At 47.1% G+C, this 20,598-nt stretch overlaps 1 protein-coding gene across 2 annotated transcripts in view; it reads left to right on the top strand.

Annotated features, from left to right (window-relative positions):
• The window catches only part of LOC135809362 (protein fantom-like), a gene marked incomplete at its 3' end in the record, with an annotated part of 31,103 nt that extends 10,747 nt beyond the window's left edge, over positions 1–20,356 (top strand). For both annotated transcript variants that reach the window (XM_065322701.1, XM_065322710.1), the window contains 17 exon segments: positions 1,233–1,338; positions 1,861–1,935; positions 2,576–2,647; positions 4,021–4,094; positions 4,473–4,527; positions 5,033–5,117; positions 5,626–5,732; positions 7,636–7,686; positions 8,197–8,275; positions 9,143–9,441; positions 11,055–11,117; positions 11,653–11,771; positions 12,576–12,648; positions 13,207–13,339; positions 15,050–15,141; positions 17,627–17,822; positions 20,202–20,356. In XM_065322701.1, the coding sequence (XP_065178773.1) occupies positions 1,233–1,338; positions 1,861–1,935; positions 2,576–2,647; positions 4,021–4,094; positions 4,473–4,527; positions 5,033–5,117; positions 5,626–5,732; positions 7,636–7,686; positions 8,197–8,275; positions 9,143–9,441; positions 11,055–11,117; positions 11,653–11,771; positions 12,576–12,648; positions 13,207–13,339; positions 15,050–15,141; positions 17,627–17,822; positions 20,202–20,356 (1,834 nt within the window).
• Between the last annotated feature and the right edge of the window lie 242 nt (positions 20,357–20,598).

The following is a 20,598-nucleotide window of genomic DNA, read 5'->3' as shown; positions in this document are numbered from 1 at the left end:
GTGAGAAATCTCTGTTGCATGCCAGCACGATTCATCACATTGTGATGCAGTCTAGGGACAGTCCCTCACCATCTCAATCACTCTGATTCATAGTGCCTAAGCTGTTGGGGATAGTTCCTCACCATCGCTGGTACTTGATGCTGCTAAAGCTGTGGGGGACAGTCCCTTGCCCTTGCTGTCACTACGATTCATACTACCAAAGCTGTTGGGGACAGTACCTCACCATCGCTGGCACTTCATGTCGATTATAAGATGGTTGGGGACAGTCCCTTGCCCTTGCTGTTAAGCTTGCTGAGGACAGTCTCTCTCCATCGCTGTTACTATTATCTATGCTGTTGCAATGTTGGGGACAGTCCCTCACCCTTCCTGGGACTTTGATTCTGCTGCTTAAGCTTGTTGGGGAAAGTCCTCATAGCCAGCAATCGCATGTCATCACGTACATTGAAAATCAACATAATTTTTCGAATCGACCTTTTTTTCAGGATCACTTTTCAACGAGGACGAAGCAAAGTCGGCCGAACGAAGCCTAGAGGAAGAAAATCACCCTCTCCACTTCACCATCACGATACTGACATAGATACGAGATGAAACAACTAAAAAATCCACAAGAAAACTGTACGACCATCATCGCGCTGACTTTGGTCTGACTTTGGTCTGAGAATTTCTATCACGATCAAAAATGTACGAGGAGCTCTCAAAAATAAGCAACAGACGTACCTCTATCGCTCTCTACTCCTTTTTCAAGGCCCAAAAGTCGACTCTCCACTTTCAAACCAGGAACCAGACATACCAGTGGTCCTTTTCAGCTGCTCCACGAGCGCAGGAAATGTTCACCAAGGGGCGCAGAGCAGCATCCATTCCAGAAAAAGAGCTAAAATACGAGTGAGACTGCATGCCTGAGTACATGAGTACATGTATGAGTACATGCAGAAAATAGTCAATTTCAGCGTTTCTGCTCCAAACAGCAACTAGCTTCGACTAGAAACAAAGATTACACCAAAGGATCAAACAACAACCATTTTCTGCAGTTTTTTTGCAGATGGCTTCCTTGTGCTTGGCCCAGCCAGGGAGCCCTACACATACACGTATGTGTAGGGCTCCCTGGGCCCAGCACGCCAAAAATCACACCTCGGAGGAGTACAAAAATTACAACTCTCAGATGTCCTCGATTGCTGGCCATGCTTGCCTTGTCATCACTCTGTTCCATGCTGTTTACATTACATGCGCCGCAGGAAGAACATCTCGGATGACGTGTCCCTTATAAAGCTGCAGCGGGAAGTCAGAGAGAAGTGTGCGCAGCTTGAGGCATTGCAGACGAAATACTTGACAGCCGAACAGGTAAAGAATTCGTGATAATCTGCAGTGAACGGGCTTTCTCCAGGACAAGCACAAAACCTAGTATGGTTTGATCGTATACCTTTCACAATATTGCTCAGTGACCATTGCTGGATGCTTCCTGTGCCACTACAGCTTTTCATGATCCATTAAAATGCTATTTCCTTGACTTTGATACTGAGTCTGGTGCACGCGCTGGACCAGCACCCTGCAGCTGTTGACTTTTGTACAATTCAGCTCAGCTATGGAGTATGGTGCTGCTGAGTTTACTTGTTAGGAGAGTTAACAGAGAGGTTATTAAGCTGCACGTTATTGTGGAGGTGACGCGCAATTTCACGTCAAATTTGGCTTAAAACTCAAATTTTGACTTGAGCTGCAGGTCGCGTGCGTTGTTTTCCAAACGCGCGAGCCAAATAGCGCGAGCAGAAGTTTCACGTCACATCAAAAATAGCGTGCAGCTTAATAAAGAAATAACCTCTCTTGTATGTGAGCGTGATTGGTGTGCTCATTCTGTCTCCGTTTTAGCAAGTGGAAAAGCTGAAAGTGAACCACTCCAGCGTCCTATCTGAACTGTCAGACTTGCAAGAACGTTGCCAGGTGGTTAGTAGTGATATGCACATGCACATTGTCATCCTGCACATTGTCATCCTGCACATTATCATCCTACGCATTGTCCTCATACACATTGTCATCCTGCATATTGTCATCCTACGCATTGTCATCCTATGTATCGTTATCCTTCGCATTGTCATCCTACGTATTGTCATCCTACGTATTGTCATCATACGTACTGGCATCCTCAGACATGTTGTTAGCCAAGGAATAGTTGGCAACACTAGTCATGCATGTCTCTAAGTTACGACTGAGTCATGGTATATACTGAGTCAGGTATGGTGCCTGAAGATTCACTAAGATGGTCATGAAACTCGGAGTAGCAACAGAATGGTGTGTAAGTACTAGTGAGGACTGGACTGGACCATGGCTGTACATGTATTGTTGTTGTACTTGGTAACGGTGAACTGGGACGACTGCAAGTAAGCAGGCTTGTGTCACGGTTGGGGATGGATGCATGGCAGTGTGACTGCCTGAGAAAGCAAAACACAAACACGCACGCACGCACGCGCGCGCGCGCGCCCACACACACACACACACACACACACACACACACACACACACACACTTGTTGTGCCTTGTGTACATTGTATGCCGAATGTCCGTATGTCGATTTGTGTACTTCCAGGAGGAAGGCAAATGTCAAGAATTACGCTCAGCGTTAGCTGGCCAGAAGTTGACAAATGCTGCTATCACAGAGGTAATGTTCAAGGGTCCATTGCATTCGGTCAGTTCTCAAAGCTACTTACCAGTAAGATGATCCATTGGTGCAGATTGACTCCAGGAGTCCTCGTCTACACGGATATTAATAATTATTATCATTTTACTCAAGTTTCACGTGTACTCAACCAGCATCATTAAAAATCATTCTAATGTCAAATCGGGGAAATGGGCTCTTATAATATGTTGCAAAGGAGAGCGATTTCTGTGTGCAGGCCTTTTTCTATGACAGTACATGTATATTGTGATTGCTGAAGGGCACCATGTCACCATGGCACCATGTCACCATGGCACCATGTCTGCAAAGTACTAGTAATGTAGTGATGTGCATAGTATCAGATATCAGCAGCAGTACTGGCATATCACAAGTTTATTATTATTAAAAAGGCGACGTGGAGACAATAATCTTAATAATGCAATGAATATAACTAAATGCGCACTCATATCACAACCATGGGGACGAATCATGTATTCCAGAACGTTTTCTTGTCACAATTATCAATGGAATTCGTGACTAAAGAGAATGATGAAACTACAATAGGATTTATACACTTGCAGTGGAACAGCGAGGATACAAGCATAGTAAGAAAAATATAGCACAAACCTTGGAACAATTTGCACAGGTAATAAATTATAGGTGAGGTGAGAAATGATAGGAAATTCAGCAAGTGCAGTGTGACAATGGACATGCATGTGCAAGTGTGTGTGAGTGCGAATTTACTGGAATAGCGTAAGTGCGGTGACATTTTCTTTTTGTTTACAAAGATTTGGATCACGAATGCGAATGTAGACTGCTTCTAGAACTTTCAACTGCAAAGAAAATGTCAACTTCAAAGAAAATGTCACCGCACTTACGCTATTCAGGGCCAGTAAATTCGCACTCACACACACTTGCACATGCATGTCCATTGTCACACTGCACTTGCTGAATTTCCTATCATTTCTCACCTCACCTATAATTTATTACCTGTGCAAATTGTTCCAAGGTTTGTGCTATATTTTTCTTACTATGCTTGTATCCTCGCTGTTCCACTGCAAGTGTATAAATCCTATTGTAGTTTCATCATTCTCTTTAGTCACGAATTCCATTGATAATTGTGACAAGAAAACGTTCTGGAATACATGATTCGTCCCCATGGTTGTGATATGAGTGCGCATTTAGTTATATTCATTGCATTATTATTATTATTATTTATTCTTTTGCTTGTTCGCGTTGGCATCAACCTGCATAAAGCAGGTATTTAGCCTTCGCTTAAGCTGCCATAAAAAAGAAAGCTCATCCTAAGCGAGAGGGCTAGAGGAAAAGATAACGATAACGAGATACAGAAGTACCGTTATCTTTGTTGTTTGCAGCTGCAGGAAATGGTGGATGACCTCCGCGCAGAAAAGAAGCTTTTACAAGAAACCAATGACACACTGCTTTCATCGTAAGTTTTGTACAACCAGGTTTATTTGTTTAGGTTTGTTAACGACTGACAGTGTGTGTATGTGTATGATGATGACACTGTCTGATTGATAGACAGCTGCCTGAGCCGGGGAAGCAAGATAACAGTTGCTTGAGTCTCACATTAGCAAAGCCGACAGGATCTGTTTTGTTTGTTCATCCGTCCCGCACTTTGTCTGTCTGTCTGTATGTCTCTCTTACACACACATGTACACCCACCCCCCCCCCCCCACACACACACACGCACACACACACACACACACACACACACACACACACACACACACACACACACACACACACACACACACACACACACACATATACAAACACACACGAACACACATTGTCGTTTTCTCAGGTCGTTTGATATGAAACAAGAAAGACAGCACAAGGCTCAGCTACAGCTTCTGCAGGTCAGTGGTTGTGTATGTGCTGCTACTGCTAACCACTTCATATATGTAACTTCCTAGTCCTGCTAGGCGCATAATATCGATATACTTCTACTGCTAGGCACACTATATTCCAGTGCGGACCTCTGCACTACGCATGACACAACTAAACAATGCCTGGATTTGTAAGTAAAAAAAGTAAATTATCGTGTTCGTTCCCGAACGGAGCTCACGACGGCCGCTAACACCCGGTAAGCTCTAGCGGCAGATGCAGCGTCTAACGGTACACAGAACAAACTCTCCATCTTAAATAGTGCCCCGGGACAGCTGTCTAAGCTATGCTGGCAAGGTCATGTTCTCCTTATAGAATTCAGTCTGAAGAGAATAGGGAATCGGCAGACTTAAAACGCTCGAGGTTACATGCATGCGTGTGTGTGTGTGTGTGTTTGTATGTGTGTGTGTGTGTGTGTGTGTGTGTGTGTGTGTGTGTGTGTGGATGCGGGCGTGCGTGTGCTGTGCATGTGGACAGGATCGAATGGATCTTCTGGAGTCCGGCAAGAAGCAGCTGCTACAAGAGAAGAGTGATCTTCTTGAGCAGCTTGCCACAGCAAAAGGTACTACTGGTGTACTACTGGTGACGTTGTCCACTTGTTAACCCTGTTGCCAGTACCCATGCATGTCGTATACTCAGTGAAGCCTTACTGCCTGCGTGATACTATATCTATGGTGAAGAGTGTTGGTTACTCTGTTGACTGTTGTCATGCCAACAGTACTCTAGTAGTTTGCTCTTCGTTTGGTGTGTGCTGTGTGCTGTTTGCTGTGTGCTGTGTGCTGTGTGCTGTTTGCTTGGTCTAAATAATGATCTAGCTTTGAAGATCCGTTTTGTACGATTTTGTCAGAGTAGTCCGTGTCTGTTGTGGCCATTGTCTGCCATGCACCTTGGTATTCTTATTGGTAATGCTGGTTCATTCCTCTCCCCAAGCTATTGTTTTCCGCGGTGTAACTGGTAATTGTTTGTATGTGTGCGCATGTGTGTGTTTGTGTTTGTGTGTGTACATGTGTGTGTGTGTGTGTGTGTGTGTGTGTACATGTGTGTGTTTGTGTGTGTGTGCATCCTGACAGAACAGCTATCGGCTGCGGATAAGGAAATGCGTGCCACAAACCTCAAGTACTTCACGCTGAAAGAAGAGCACGAGAAATTGAGTGAAAAGATGGAATTCTTCTCCACGGTATGTGTACGAGTTACTACTGATCCAATGGCCTGGTTGGAGTGGATAACACAGTGCTGAGCCAAGTACTAGTATTCATGATATGCTCTTGACTAGTTTAAGGGAAAGACACGAACGGGAAAAGTCTGAAGAAAAAATTGACTGTCACCACCAGGACTCGAACCAGGGACCCTCGCTTGTAGCTTGCGATGCTCTAACCACTGAGCTATGGTGGAGTCATCATCCCAGCAGAGCTCGTTCAACGTTTTCTTCAGACTTCATGATATGCTCAATCTATTCAGGGCTTTAAAGTGCTACGTCACAGCCATGGCAACGCTAACCTGTGGACCCAGTTCCGTAGTCATAGCCATGGCAACGCTAACCTGTGGACCCAGTTCCGTAGTCATAGCCATGGCACCGCTAACCTGTGGACCCAGTTCCGTAGTCATAGCCATGGCACCGCTAACCTTTGGACCCAGTTCCGTAGTCATAGCCATGGCACCGCTAACCTGTGGACCCAGTTCCGTAGTCACAGCCATGGCACCGCTAACCTGTGGACCCAGTTCCGTAGTGTCTTGTATTAAAGCCTATCTCATATAGAAGCCTGTTTTGAATACCAGCCTGATTATCAAGATACACTACCGGCACATAAGCCTGGTTTTAGTGCTGACATGCATAGAAACACCTGGCATGAATAGAAGCCTGATGTGAATAGAAGCCTAGCCCTGACATCGGCTTCTACAGGAATATGCCCGGCTTTAATAGCACATTAGAGCTTGCGGTAATGTAGGTTAACACATTGCACAAGCCACCACTTCACACGCGCTCCAGCAGCTTCCAAAGAGCCCGCAGATCCCACGCTATTCATTGATGCATGTCAAGTAACACGTACATGCATGCTGTGGTGGCATGTAACATGCGTACGCCGGAACTCACCTGAACTCGCCAGCCAACCAGCCATATGCGGCTGCAGCACACATCGGAGCTTGAGCCCGTAACGCATACACCATACTTCGCGCTGGCCGTATTGCTACTTCATATTTGCTTTGCTTGGGTAGTGAGAAGAACACCGGTTTGTTCCTTTCTCGTGTTAACACGCAACATTATGATACAGTGCTGGCAACTGAAATCCGACCCCCTGAGCGGTGTGCAAAGAATGTGAACCCACCGCTCAGGGGGTCGGATTTCAGTTGCCAGCACTGTATTTGCATGGATCCATACACGTTTGGGTGACTTTCCTTCACAGCATATTGACACATCCACCAATAGTGACTAGACTGGGCCCTCTCGGTCACGACCCATGCTTGGTACAGAAAACTACACGTTCGTGTGATGAGAGGAGTCCACCCACCACATCCCATACTTCGCTGTGGGCAGAGTGGATCCGAAAGTCGATAATTGTCGTTAGATTTTGACTTCTGACGACTTCTGACGTCATTGCCTTCAAGCCCTATTTTTTGAGTCATTTCTTGGAATATCGGGCGTTCTGTCACCATCATGCTGTGTTTGTTTTGGCCCGATGTAATTTTTCTATTGTGAAGATGTTGTGTTGCTGATGCATTTTCAGTCAAGCTGGTGTCGTGCTAACCAAGCTGGTGTCGTGCTAACCAAGCTGGTGTCGTGCTAACTAAGCTGGTGTAAAATTCATATATCAATCTTCGTTGGTGACATTGTAAGGCGTTCCGTTGTATATGTGTTATGTTGCCGTGACACTGGATGGTAGTGGGTGGAACGCTTCCTGTGACACGGCTCGGAATGAGCCATTTTCGAACTTGCATGCATTCCAACCGCTTGAGCCGCCTGACCACGTCGCTAAGTTCTGCTGGCCATCAAAGGGCAGGTGTATGGCCCCGCCCTGTGTTGCATAGTCCAATGTGACCTCCTCTTCCACCCTGTGTTTTTTCCCACTCTTGCCGTCTTGCAGCAAAGTTCTGTGAACTTCACCGAGTTGGAGGAAGCGCTGGCCTTTATCAAGGTACTACATGTACATGTGTACTCATAGCACAAGTACATGTACTGGTTTACATGCTGCTTGCTGTTCAGGCTGCTGAGTGATGTTAACATTCTCATGAGTATTCCCACTACGGTGTTTCCCCAGCATATTCCCAACATGCCCGACATTGTGCCATTGTACTAGGTATGTGCTGCATGGTCAGCCGCAACTCTTTGGGTGATATGCTCTCTGCCATGGTATTGTTCTCTCCATAACTAGTATGCTGCTGCTGCTCTCTTTGATGTGCTCTCGGGTTGGGAATATGTGTGGCTCTGCCTGTGTTGGTGAATATGTGTGGCTCTGCCTATGTTGGTGAATATGTGTGGCTCTGCCTGTGTTGGTGAATATGGGTAGTCTGCCCAAATTGATCTGCCTCTGCTGATCACCTGTGTTGCTCTGGCTATGTTGATACGTGCGTGCGTGTGTGCGTGTGTGCGTACGTGCGTGTATGTTGATATGTGTGCGTGTTTATCACCTGTGTTGATGCGATAGGAAAGTAAACTGAGCGATGGCAGGAATATGAGTGCCCTGCATGTTTCTGACGAGGTCGGTGCTCTGGCTGCTGCAAAGAGTAAGTTATGGGGGGAATCCCCCTGTGCCCCTGAAACATGCATGTGAGGTCAAGAAAACAAAATCACGATGGTATCGCAAGTATGTGTAGCTTTGATCATGTGTTCGATATGCTGCATCTGCAATTGTTCCTAGGATCCTTCGTTCGAAATCAAATCAAATCACTTTTAAACCAGTGAATGGTGTAAAAGTCGGGTCTGGCATCATGTGCACTTCTATCAAAGTAATTTGTCAGATCTAGTTTTCTAGGTTTACTGTGGAGTTTAATTTGTCTTTGGACTTGCAGGTTTCGAGAATGGGATAGACCAGGGTCAATCATCACTATAGTATAGCAATGCCATTGGTTGTAGTGAAAAAAAGACTTATGACCAATCCCTTACCGATCATTTCCCCTGCACTTGCCGTGGATACTGTTCTTGACATAGTAATCGACACACAGAGTGTATGTATTAGAGCTGACTCAATATCTGCCGTGTCATTCATCCATCCATGTATTCATTAGTTGAAACCATCTGTTCCTTCCTCCAACAGTCAATCCTCTTGCTGTATAGCGATTGAAGCACATCCCTCCCCCCCCCTCCCCCCCCCCCCTCCCCCCCTCTCCCACCTGTGCAATAGCAGAGGCGTCGCACACGGTACGGTCACTACGGTGTTGACCGTACCACTATTTGCCCCAAGTACCCTGTGAATCAATATAATGCACTGATTTGGGCTCTAAATTTCCAAAATTTTTGGCTTAGCCATCCCTCCCCCAGGAGTAAATTGTACTTCAGATGGCTGACCGTACCACACTAAAATACCTTCCGACGCCCCTGAATAGTTAGCTGTAACGCTGGCTTCTGTCCTGTTCTGTGCCGTCACTGCATAGAACGTGCGGAGAGTGATCTTCATCGCTTGGAGACAGTCTACACACAGACGAGACAAGAGCTGGAAAAGAATCGCCATCTTCTCCGACTGCAGCTGAAGATCACCTCCGACGTCGAAGCCGAACGGGACCTCATTGAAAAGCGCTTGGCCGACGTCGAGGCAGAGAGTGAAGAGAACACAAAGGAACACAAGGACTCCGTGGCCAGACTACGAACGCGGATAAAACGTCTTGAGCAGCAGCTCCACGATATGGCGTATGGAACTAAGCAGCTTAAGGTCTCGGCACATCCAGCTGAAGACGTAAGTTGGAAACGGTCCGGTGAAGATACTTGCGACATGTGTGCAGTAAAGGTTTCCCAACAGTACGCGCAGACTCCATTGCAGCCATTCACACGTCAGGGTCCCTCATCTCAAACCCTCCACACAGTCCCTTTGCTGCACATTAAAAAACTTTTTTTTGCTAGATCCACGTAAACCCGTCATGTGTGAGCCATGAATAAGGGGAGTGGTGGCGTGGTCTGGGGCATGTCACAAGAATTGCCGGTTCACCACATTTAGTGACCTATGCAGTGAAGATGCTGTGTTGAGTGTTTGAGTTGATGGACACTGATATGCGTGTAGTAAGCGGCATTCCTGCGTGCTATACCCATCATCTATACGCACAGTATAGTGATGCGGGACTGTGAAATACTACTTGTGACGGACCTACATTCCGTGTCCCACGGCAACGACACCCAAACAGTCGTCAGTTGACGTCCTCTGGCCTGTAGCTGGATAACAACCTACTAGTAACTGTGTTTGCATGTCCACCGTGCCGGATCACGGCGTGCGTAGCTCTTGAGCAAGTCTGTCCACATACCACTGGACAGCACTGTTATCTTTCTATCATGGACATCATCTAGTGATAGTGTTAGATATCATAGTAGTGACATCATCATGACATCATGGCTGCCATATTCTGATCTCTGTCACTCAAATGTGTTAAAGGGGAAGTTAAGGCAAAAATTAAAATTTCACCAGTTGTAGTCTTCGGGGTGCTGAGTCGAATGGTCGTGGTCCGAGGAAGCTGAGACGCTCCCTTCCTACTTGAATCCCAATCGAACTCGCGCATTTCCACCGAAACTGGGTGACTGCGCCCTACTAGATGGGGATTTGTATGCAAAATGTCACTAAAAGCGCCATTTCGTTCTTATAAAAGCTGGATGACCGCGATTGGCCCATATGTTGTAGTCTTTTGGACGCTGAGTCGATTGGTTTTGGTCCGAAAAGGCTGCGATGCAGCGTTCCTCCTTTATTCCCAATCGAACATGGTTGAACAAGCGGTCACGTGCTCCTGCGTACGCCAGTCACCTGGTCACCGTGCCTGCAGGGTACAACTTACTAGCCTGTTTGACCTTTTTTGGGTGCAGTCCTGTCACTCGAGTTGAACTCGAGTTGAACCTTGGTGTGAAAGTTCTCGCCTGCTGGCGTGGTGACCACGTGATTTGGGCACCCAGGAGCACGTGACCGCTTGTTCAACCATGTTCGATTGGGAATAAAGGAGGAACGCTGCATCGCAGCCTTTTCGGACCAAAACCAGTTGACTCAGCGTCCAAAAGACTACAACATATGGGCCAATCGCGGTCATCCGTGCTTTTATAAGAACGAAATGGCGCTTTTAGTGGCATTTTGCATACAAATCCCCATCTAGTAGGGCGCAGTCACCCGGTTTCGGTGGAAGTGCGCGAGTTTGATTGGGATTCAAGTAGGAAGGGAGCGTCTCAGCTTCCTCGGACCAAGACCATTCGACTCAGCACCCCGAAGACTACAACTGGTGAAATTTTAATTTTTGCCTTAACTTCCCCTTTAACCTGGTGGTTGCCATGGTGACTGAGCTACTGCTGTTATTCCTGTACTGTTGCCGGTGGTTGCAGGATGTTGCTGAAACGCTGGCTTTGCAGCCGGGGCAAAATCGCCTGCAGATTCACCTCGGAGAGGTGAGCGTATGTGCTTTTGGTGCGGGCAGGAATTGAGTCTGATGGTCCATAGGCATTTCAGGTTGATTGGTACAGCCTAAATCAGGGATCGTACATTGGTCCGAAAATGGTTGCAGTGACCACATTCTACCTGCAATGGATGATATCTGTTATTGCGCTGAAGTTATAGTATGATTATCATACTATAACTTCAGCGCAATAATTAAAGCGAGTCAGAGTGCATTCAACACACGCACACACACCATTATCAAGGTTATGTATCCTTGAACGTTTTCGTTGCCATCTCATCAGGAGGATTTTACTGGCATATTTATGAATAAACGCGCGCGCGTGTGTGTGTGTGTGTGTGTGTGTGTGTGTGTGTGTGTGCGTGTGTGTGCGCGCGCGCGCGCGCGCGCGCGTGTGCGTGTGCGTGTGTGTGTGTGCGTGTGTGTATGTATGTGGATGTGGATGTGTGCATATATGTGTGTACGTATGCGCGTGCGTGTGTTGTATGCGTGGTGTACATGTGTGCATGTGTGCATGGTAAACACAGTTTGAGTTAAGTGAAGACGGACGTGAAGCGTTTGGCAGCTCCATTCCACCACTATCCTTCCTCTCCCTGGACTTCTTGGATTTTGAACTCACGGTTACCAGCACCATGGCAACGAGTGGGTAAGCTTGGCACGGTTCTCATGGAAACTAAAACATGTAGATGAACCAGTCATGTGCTCAGTCGGGTTAAGCCTGTGTTGGCAAGATAAAGTCTATAAAGCAACGAGGTATACAGATCCATCAGGCACACGAGCAAGAGGGAGTAGAAGGGTGTAGATTAATGTAAGACCAGTAATGTTAACGGACATTTAATTCTAACGAGTTAACGATATTGAAAGAATCGTTAGAACACCTGGTCTTGCAGTACCGTATATGCCAGAGTGTCAGTCGTACACAGATTATTTTGCTACGAAATGCAGACATCTGCCATGTATTTCACAGTTCAGTCGACCGTCGCAGTGGCTAATAAACTGCACTGACTTTTCGTGGGTGAATTGCGAGACACTGAACGTGTGGCTTATAGTCTGGAACATACCAACTTGTGCCCAGCCAAGGATTGCAGGCTGGCAGCATGTCACTAGATAGCCTGTACTATCAACTTGCATTAGGGCGGAGAACATCTGTTAGCATGATGGGAGCGGGTAACCGGGATGAAAGTATGCTGTGTGCTGTGTACATTCTTCTAGTCATGAGCACTGGGCAGGTACATGTGCATGTCACTGCATGCCGGGATGTGAGCTGGCATGATAGTATGTTTTGTGTATTTTCTCACCATTGGGCAGGGTCAGTCTAGCTGAGTCTCGAGCGAACCGTGATTTTCGGGGGGCGGGGAGGGGAGCAGGCTAATGGGTGTAGTATGGAAGTGCCGGACTGGCATTAGTGATAGGGTATGTTGTGTGTGTTCTTCTCAACACTGCGGGGCAGGTTGATGGATTTCAACTTCACGACGTGTTACACCGTCACAATGGATGACTTCCTTATACATTCTCTCAGAACGGTACGTTCAGTTGCCATGGCTACCACATTGAGCATACAGCTAGGCACCGAAGGTCAAATCTCAGCTGTTTTCTTATTCCTGTGAGAATGCCTCCCTCCCATCTTTGAACTATGGGTATTGCCAGGACCGGCGGAAGCAGTGTTGATTGGTCCGGCCATACCCTGGTACTCTAGCCTTTCATACAGTTTGTGTATGATATGGAGGGTAGTCACATGACTTTCATACAGTTTGTGTATGATATGGAGGGTAGTCACATGACTTTCATACAGTTTGGGCATGATATGGAGGGTAGTCACATGACTTTCATACAGTTTGTGTATGATATGGAGGGTATACACATGACTTTCATACAGTTTGTGTATGATATAGTGGGTACACATCACCTCCTCACCAGTAACACACATGTTGATGGCCAAAAAATTGATCCGGCCATGGCCTGACCAACCGGACCGGTTCCGCCGGGCCTGCTTGCTGACCATGTCGTCCGTTTCCACTGAAAGTGATGAATTGTTTTCGATGTGTAGACGGTCATGTCTCTATCTCTCTATGCTCTTCCAGGTCCCATGCAGGGTATGCTTTCACGGAGCATCAGGTGCATCATGGTCTACCATTGCGGCCGGCCATTTCCATCTCAGAGACCTGCTTTCGGAGACTAAACAAGATCGTCTCCATGGTACCGTCACGCTGATTGGTGGGTTTTGGCTGGTTGTATGCGTGTGTACCCGTATTCTCTTTCAATTCAATGTGTATAGGGTCGGGCGCTAACTTTAAGAGCATAATTATGACATTTTTTGAACAGTGCGTATAGAGTGAAATAGAAAGATCCAGACTGTCCAATAGAGTGCTTGATGTCCAAGGGCAGAGCTACGTACAACAAGAATGGGAGGGAGAAAAATGTCCAGAACTGGCATGCCATTCTCCAACATGTCATAATGTGGCATGTCGTTCTCCAACATCAGTGCCCTTCCCCAGGATGTCCTTCCACAGCATGTCATTCTCCAGCATGTCATTCTCCAGCATGTCTTTCCCCAACATGTCATTCCCCAGCATGTCATTCCCCAACATGTCATTCCCCAACATGTCATTCTCCAGCATGTCATTCCCCAGCATGCCATTCTCCAGCATGTCATTCCCCAGCATGCCATTCTCCAGCATGTCATTCCCCGGCATGCCATTGTCTACATGTACATGGACCTGGTTGGAGGGTTACAATCCATAACCATTGGTAAGGACCGCAGCAATATGTACTGCATTTGAGACCGTTTTGTGTTTGGTTATCCGAAAAAAACATCATGACGAGCAGGGGCTGTGAAAACATGGCTTCCCGGTGACTAGCCCTTTTTGGATTTATGGATAATTTAGATACCGGGTAACTAAGTTTGATCTCTCATACAATCATACACCCCTACCCCAAATGATCGAGACCGTTTTGGGTAGAGGTGTATGACTGCCGCTCAGGTGAGAGATGAATAGTCTACAGTGGCGTCTACAGACCCTGAGGAAACTGAATTTCAGTTGCTCTGTAGTCGTTTGAAGCCCAACAGGCCGAGGCATCTGAAGGTTACAGATGGCCACGACTGTACTCAATCTCCCACAGTTGAGCAAGTACTGGTATGTGGCAGTGTTAAACCTGCACTGGATTGCATGCACAGTTTCACCGCGGGCAAGTGAGGAAAAGGCGAGCAGGAGTGAGATGTTTTCAGCTTCGATGCCCATACAACTCACGGTCCTTGAGGCCAGTTTGGAGAATTGAAATGCTTGGATAAGTGAAGTTCTGATAGCAGGTGTTGACTACTACACTTCAAAGTGCCTGATGCTGATGGGATAAGGTCGGCCAGAGGGCATATGTGGTGGAGCCGGGTGGAATTGCTTTATTGTTTTAGCACATGATTGTACCCGTATAATACCACTTGCCAGTGAATGTCCCAAGCTGGCCTACACCGGTAGGTGACTCATGGTCATGTGATCTGAAGTGCCAGGCTTTAGTTCAGCAAAACGTGCATTGGAAAATGGAAATCCACTGTCTACTGGTGACTATGTATGTAACCTGTACTTGTGTAAATTGATTTGAAGTTATTTTTCATTTGGGTTTGAAAACCTTTATTTTGCAAAAGGCATTTTTCTGATTTCTTCTCCGGTGTATGATTTATTGCATTTTAAACCATTGTGTTAATTTGCCCGTAAAAGAGTCCTGTATGTAACCTGTATTTGTGTTACACACACACACACACACACACACACACACACACACACACACACACACACACACACACACACACACACACACACACACACACACACACACACACACACACACGCATGCGCACCCACCCACGCACGCATGCACACGCATGCACGCACGCACACACGCACACGCACGCATAAAATTATATGCATACAGGCGATGAACCTTACACCGGGTTGCCCATGGCAACAGTGAAGCTATGGACGCGGCTACACAGTCCTGTGGATCAAGCATTGCAACTGTACAGAGTGAGTTATTGTGTGGTATGGGGGGGGGGCATTGTGACTGTACAGAGTGAGTCATAGTGTGGTATGGGAGGGGGCGGGGGCATTCTGGATGGCATCACCTGCTAGGGGGACACGCTACAGTCAATATGGTACCACTTTTTGCCTCAGCACTCTCATGGATGATGTAATGAATAATGATGATTTTAACATGGAAAAAATGTGGGCACAAGTTATGCGATCGACATTTTTCGATGTTATAATTTTTTCCTTGGCTTGCCTTCTGATGATTTTGGTTGTATTGTAAATTCCAAGAATTTTATAGGGAGGGCCTCGAAGGCTTACCACAGATAGCTGATTGCACCCAGTGACCCTCGACTACCTTCTTACACCCTGGTTATGTGAAATTCTGGACAGATCCAGGTGATTGTAAAGAGGTCACCACTAGATCAGGGATTGTAAAGAGGTCACCACTAGATCAGGGATTGTATAGAGGTCACCACTGGATCAGGGATTGTATAGAGGTCACCACTGGATCAGGGATTGTATAGAGGTCACCGCTAGATCAGGGATCGTAAAGAGGTCACCACTAGATCAGGGATTGTAAAGAGGTCACCACCAGATCAGGGATTGTATAGAGGTCACCGCTAGATCAGGGATTGTATAGAGGTCACCACTAGATCAGGGATTGTAAAGAGGTCACCACTGGATCAGGGATTGTATAGAGGTCACCACTGGATCAGGGATTGTATAGAGGTCACCACTGGATCAGGGATTGTATAGAGGTCACCGCTAGATCAGGGATTGTATAGAGGTCACCACTAGATCAGGGATTGTAAAGAGGTCACCACTAGATCAGGGATTGTATAGAGGTCACCGCTAGATCAGGGATTGTATAGAGGTCACCACTAGATCAGGGATTGTAAATACGTCGCCACTGGATCAGGGTTTGTATAGAGGTCACCACAGGATCAGGGATGTCATGCTCTTTCTAGGCTAAAGTACTCTTGAAAAGTCATTGTGTGTGCACCATCATTGTGTGTGTGCACCATCATTGTGTGTGTGCACCATCATTGTGTGTGTGCACCATCATTGTGTGTGTGCACCATCATTGTGTGTGTGCACCATCATTGTGTGTGTGCACCATCATTGTGTGTGTGCACCATCATTGTGTGTGTGCACCATCATTGTGTGTGTGCACCATCATTGTGTGTGTGCACCATCATTGTGTGTGTGCACCATCATTGTGTGTGTGCACCATCATTGTGTGTGTGCACCAGTCCACGGCACTGGCGCAAGCAGTTTTAAATGGTCTGGCCATAACATAGCCCTTCACAGAGTGTGCATAACATAGCCCTTCACAGAGTGTGCATAACATAGCCCTTCACACAGTGTGCATGATATAGTGGGTGCTGGCCACCCTATAGCCCTTCACACAGTGTGCATGATATGGTGGGTGCACGAGACAATCTCACGTGTTGGTGGTCAAAAGCTGGTTCGGCCAGGGCCTGATTAACCGGGCCAGTTCCGCCAGGCCTGGTCTAGCCTCTATCTTCTTATTGATCTACAGTAAAACCTGTAACTAACGACCACCCCTTGGGGCCGGAGAAAGCGGTCTTTAGTGGCAGGTGGTCCTTAGTCAGAGGTTTGCACCGCACTACCGTATATGGAATGTGAGACCGTCCGCGCCTGGCAAAGTGGTCTGTAGTACCATGCTGGTCGCTAGTCACGGTGGTCTTTAGTTACAGGTTTACTGTAATAGCAGGCTGGTCGCTAGTCACGGTGGTCTTCAGTTACAGGCTGGTCGCTAGTCACGGTGGTCTTTAGTTACAGGCTGGTCGCTAGTCACGGTGGTCTTTAGTTACAGGCTGGTCGCTAGTCACGGTGGTCTTTAGTTACAGGCTGGTCGCTAGTCACGGTGGTCTTTAGTTACAGGATAGTCGTTAGTCACGGTGGTCTTTAGTTGCAGGCTGGTCGCTAGTCACGGTGGTCTTTAGTACCAGGCTGGTCGCTAGTCACGGTGGTCTTTAGTACCAGGCTGGTCGCTAGTCACGGTGGTCTTTAGTTACAGGCTGGTCGCTAGTCACGGTGGTCTTTAGTTACAGGCTGGTCGCTAGTCACGGTGGTCTTTAGTTACAGGCTGGTCGCTAGTCACGGTGGTCTTTAGTTACAGGCTGGTCGCTAGTCACGGTGGTCTTTAGTTACAGGATAGTCGCTAGTCACGGTGGTCTTTAGTTACAGGCTGGTCGCTAGTCACGGTGGTCTTTAGTTACAGGCTGGTCGCTAGTCACGGTGGTCTTTAGTTACAGGATAGTCGCTAGTCACGGTGGTCTTTAGTTACAGGCTGGTCGCTAGTCACGGTGGTCTTTAGTTACAGGATAGTCGCTAGTCACGGTGGTCTTTAGTTACAGGCTGGTCGCTAGTCACGGTGGTCTTTAGTCACAGGCTGGTCGCTAGTCACGGTGGTCTTTAGTTACAGGTTTCACTGTATTCGATATCCGTGCTGCAGGAGCGTATGAAGGCACTGGGATATGTTTTGGCCAATCAGGCAGCTGAGCAACCAGCTGATGTCGGTGGTGACGTGTTGCCTTCAGATGGCGCTCTAGAGGATATACCCATTGAGCCGTCATCACTGCAGCTGCTGGTCGACAATCAGCTGGAGGTCGTTGTTGTGTCTTGTTCCGGTCTTCTCTCGGGGAAAGCTGGTAAGTGGATTGTGTGCAGTCCAATGCTGCAGACTATGATGTATGGTGACTTGCACTGTTCTCAGTCAGAACGTGAAATTGAAGATTTTTAATGTGATGTGCATAATACTGTAAGTAAACAAATATTCGGCACGTATTTATTTATTTTCGGCTATCTTCGGCCTGGTCATGTTTGGCCGAAAATTTGATGCGGTCAATATTTTGTTTTGCAAAGTTCAGTGTGACAGTGTATACAGGCGGCAGCAGTACAGGCCGAAAATTTGATGCGGCCGAAATGGGTTTTAGCCCTGGGAGGCCGAAATTCGAATGGGCCGAAATGGGTTTTAGCCCTGGGAGGCCGAAATTCGAATGGGCCGAAATGGGTTTTAGCCCTGGGAGGCCGAAATTCGAATGGGCCGAAATGGGTTTTAGCCCTGGGAGTAGGCCTCAGCGGCTAATGCTAGTTTTTTTGGGCAAAAATGCTTTTGGCAATGCTAGTTATTTTGGTTGCTAATGCTAGGTTGAGTGCTCGTTTGCAGCATTAATGCTAGTTTCAGCACCAATAAAAAGGAAAGAAAATGGTGTACAGAAATACTTTTTCGGATGGTCTTGTGTCTAATTTCATTGTAGACACGATCAGATGAAACAGGGCACCATGGTAAATTAAAGATAGAAATGCGATACTAGTAGTCGATACACGGTGGACAATGTCTGGCAACTATCTTCGTGTCCCATTACGGCTTGGGAACTCACAGCTCATGGCCGAGCCGACCACGGTTGTACTGGAGCATGAGCTCCACTTCCAGGCGGTCTGTCAGTGTTGAGGCTTGCTAAGGGTGCACCCTTTGGGGTTTTCTTGAAATAAACTTTTTTGAATTTTTCCACTCGACCATGCTGAAATACGGCCAAAGTCATACCTGCGCAGGAAAGCTCGCCACTCCGCGACGTCTCCTCAGCAATTTCTACTCCAACACTACTCCCAAGGCCGCAGAACAAAGTGTAGTGTTGACTCTGACAAGGAAAAGCAGCGGTGATCACTTGTCACTCCAAACGACAAGCTTCTCCTTGCGCCACCAATAATTTTTTGTGCGACTGTTGAGGCAAAAGTGACTGAAGGCCTGAGCGCAGTTTTTGAATCTTATTGCAAGATGCACGGTGAAATCACGTGCCTTGTGACGCAAGAATGCCAAGTCGCGTGGATCACGGCATGTGTGTAGCGTAGGTTTGGCGCTTCCAAATAGGCACCCTTAAGTGGCCTTAGCATTGAGACGATAACGCTAGCGGTAAACGGTATTTTGACTGTGGCCGGACCAAGAGTACCCATTTTGTTACTGTATGGCATATGTACCCTTGAATCCTGTTGTGCACTTGCTGTGTGCCAGAAGAGGCCCAGACTCCATAATTGGTGCAAACATTACCATATGGGTCATTGCAGCGTATGCCTTGGAAAGGTTTTTAGCCCCCAGGCCCCTTTTAATGCTTTTTACCCCATAAAACCTGCTTGCAATGCTAGAGCAATGCTAGTTTCCAAAAAAGGCCTTTAATGCTACTTTTAATGCTAGCATTAGCCGCTGAGGCCTACCTGGGAGGCCGAAATTCGAATGGGCCGAAATGGGTTTTAGCTCTGGGAGGCCGAAATTCGAATGGGCCGAAATGGGCTTTAGCCCTGGGAGGCCGAAATGGGTTTTAGCCCTGGGAGGCCGAAAATTGAATGGGCCGAAAATTTGTCGACTTACAGTACTGTATGGGTTGCGTTCCCATTCTCGGTGTTCACATCTAACGCCGTCATGACTCATGAGTGTCCCGGTGTTCACACCTGACGCCGTCATGACTCATGAGTGTCCCGGTGGTTTCGGTTGCTCCTAGCTTCACGGTACACCGTTCGCAGTCCAATATGAACTACCCTCAACACAGGTCAGGGGTGTCGGAAGGTATTTTAGTGTGATACGGTCAACCATCTGAAGTACACTTTACTCGTGGGGCAGGGATGGCCGAGCCGAAAAGGTTGAAAATGTAAAAGTCCGGATCAGTGTACAAGTATTTTATTGATTCACGGGGTACCTGGGGCAAAAAGTGGTACGGTCAATGCCGTAGTGACAGTACAGTGTCCGACGCCCCCGCAGGTAATACTGTAGTACCAGTGCTCTCGTAGTATGTACCGGTGAAAGGGAACTATGGTCTCCGAATAATTATGATAGCATTGTGCGTGCATTTACGACTAGAATTCACGAATTGCTAGAGTTACTTGTGTGGTTTTGTAATATTCTCGCTGGGTTTCAGGTCCGCTGCAGAATAACCCTACGATGTGTCACTATCTGACAGGGTTTACTGCCACCACGTATACATGTGTGTGCATATCTCCACTAAGTCCTGTACATACACCATGCATTTTGTAATCAGGTCAACAGCCATCTGCATACGTTGTCTACAAGCTGTGGACTATGCCGGAACACAGCACTAAGACGGTGAACAACTCCAACACGCCGCAGTTCAACGATCGGCAATGCTTCAACTTGCCTGTTGCCACGGAAACCGATGAATTCCTACGATGCCAGGTACTTTGCTAGCACACTGATTTTGTCTTCACAGAATCCTGCTCTCTTCTACAAGAAGTCAAAAGCTTTGCTGCTTGATCCTTGGCCAGTTGCGGCTTTGCGTCATGTGTAGATGTTGCTGTCTGCTCAGTTGTAGTAGCTGTGTTGTCCACACTGGTGTCATTGTGCACGTTGCTGAACCCACAAATTGTGATACAGATTGTAAGGAACCAAAAAAAGGTTATTGTACCATGTCAGCCGGC

Source organism: Sycon ciliatum, chromosome 1 (assembly GCF_964019385.1).
Source record: "Sycon ciliatum chromosome 1, ocSycCili1.1, whole genome shotgun sequence".
Lineage (NCBI taxonomy): Eukaryota > Metazoa > Porifera > Calcarea > Leucosolenida > Sycettidae > Sycon > Sycon ciliatum.
This window is presented reverse-complemented; position numbering and strand designations above follow the sequence as displayed.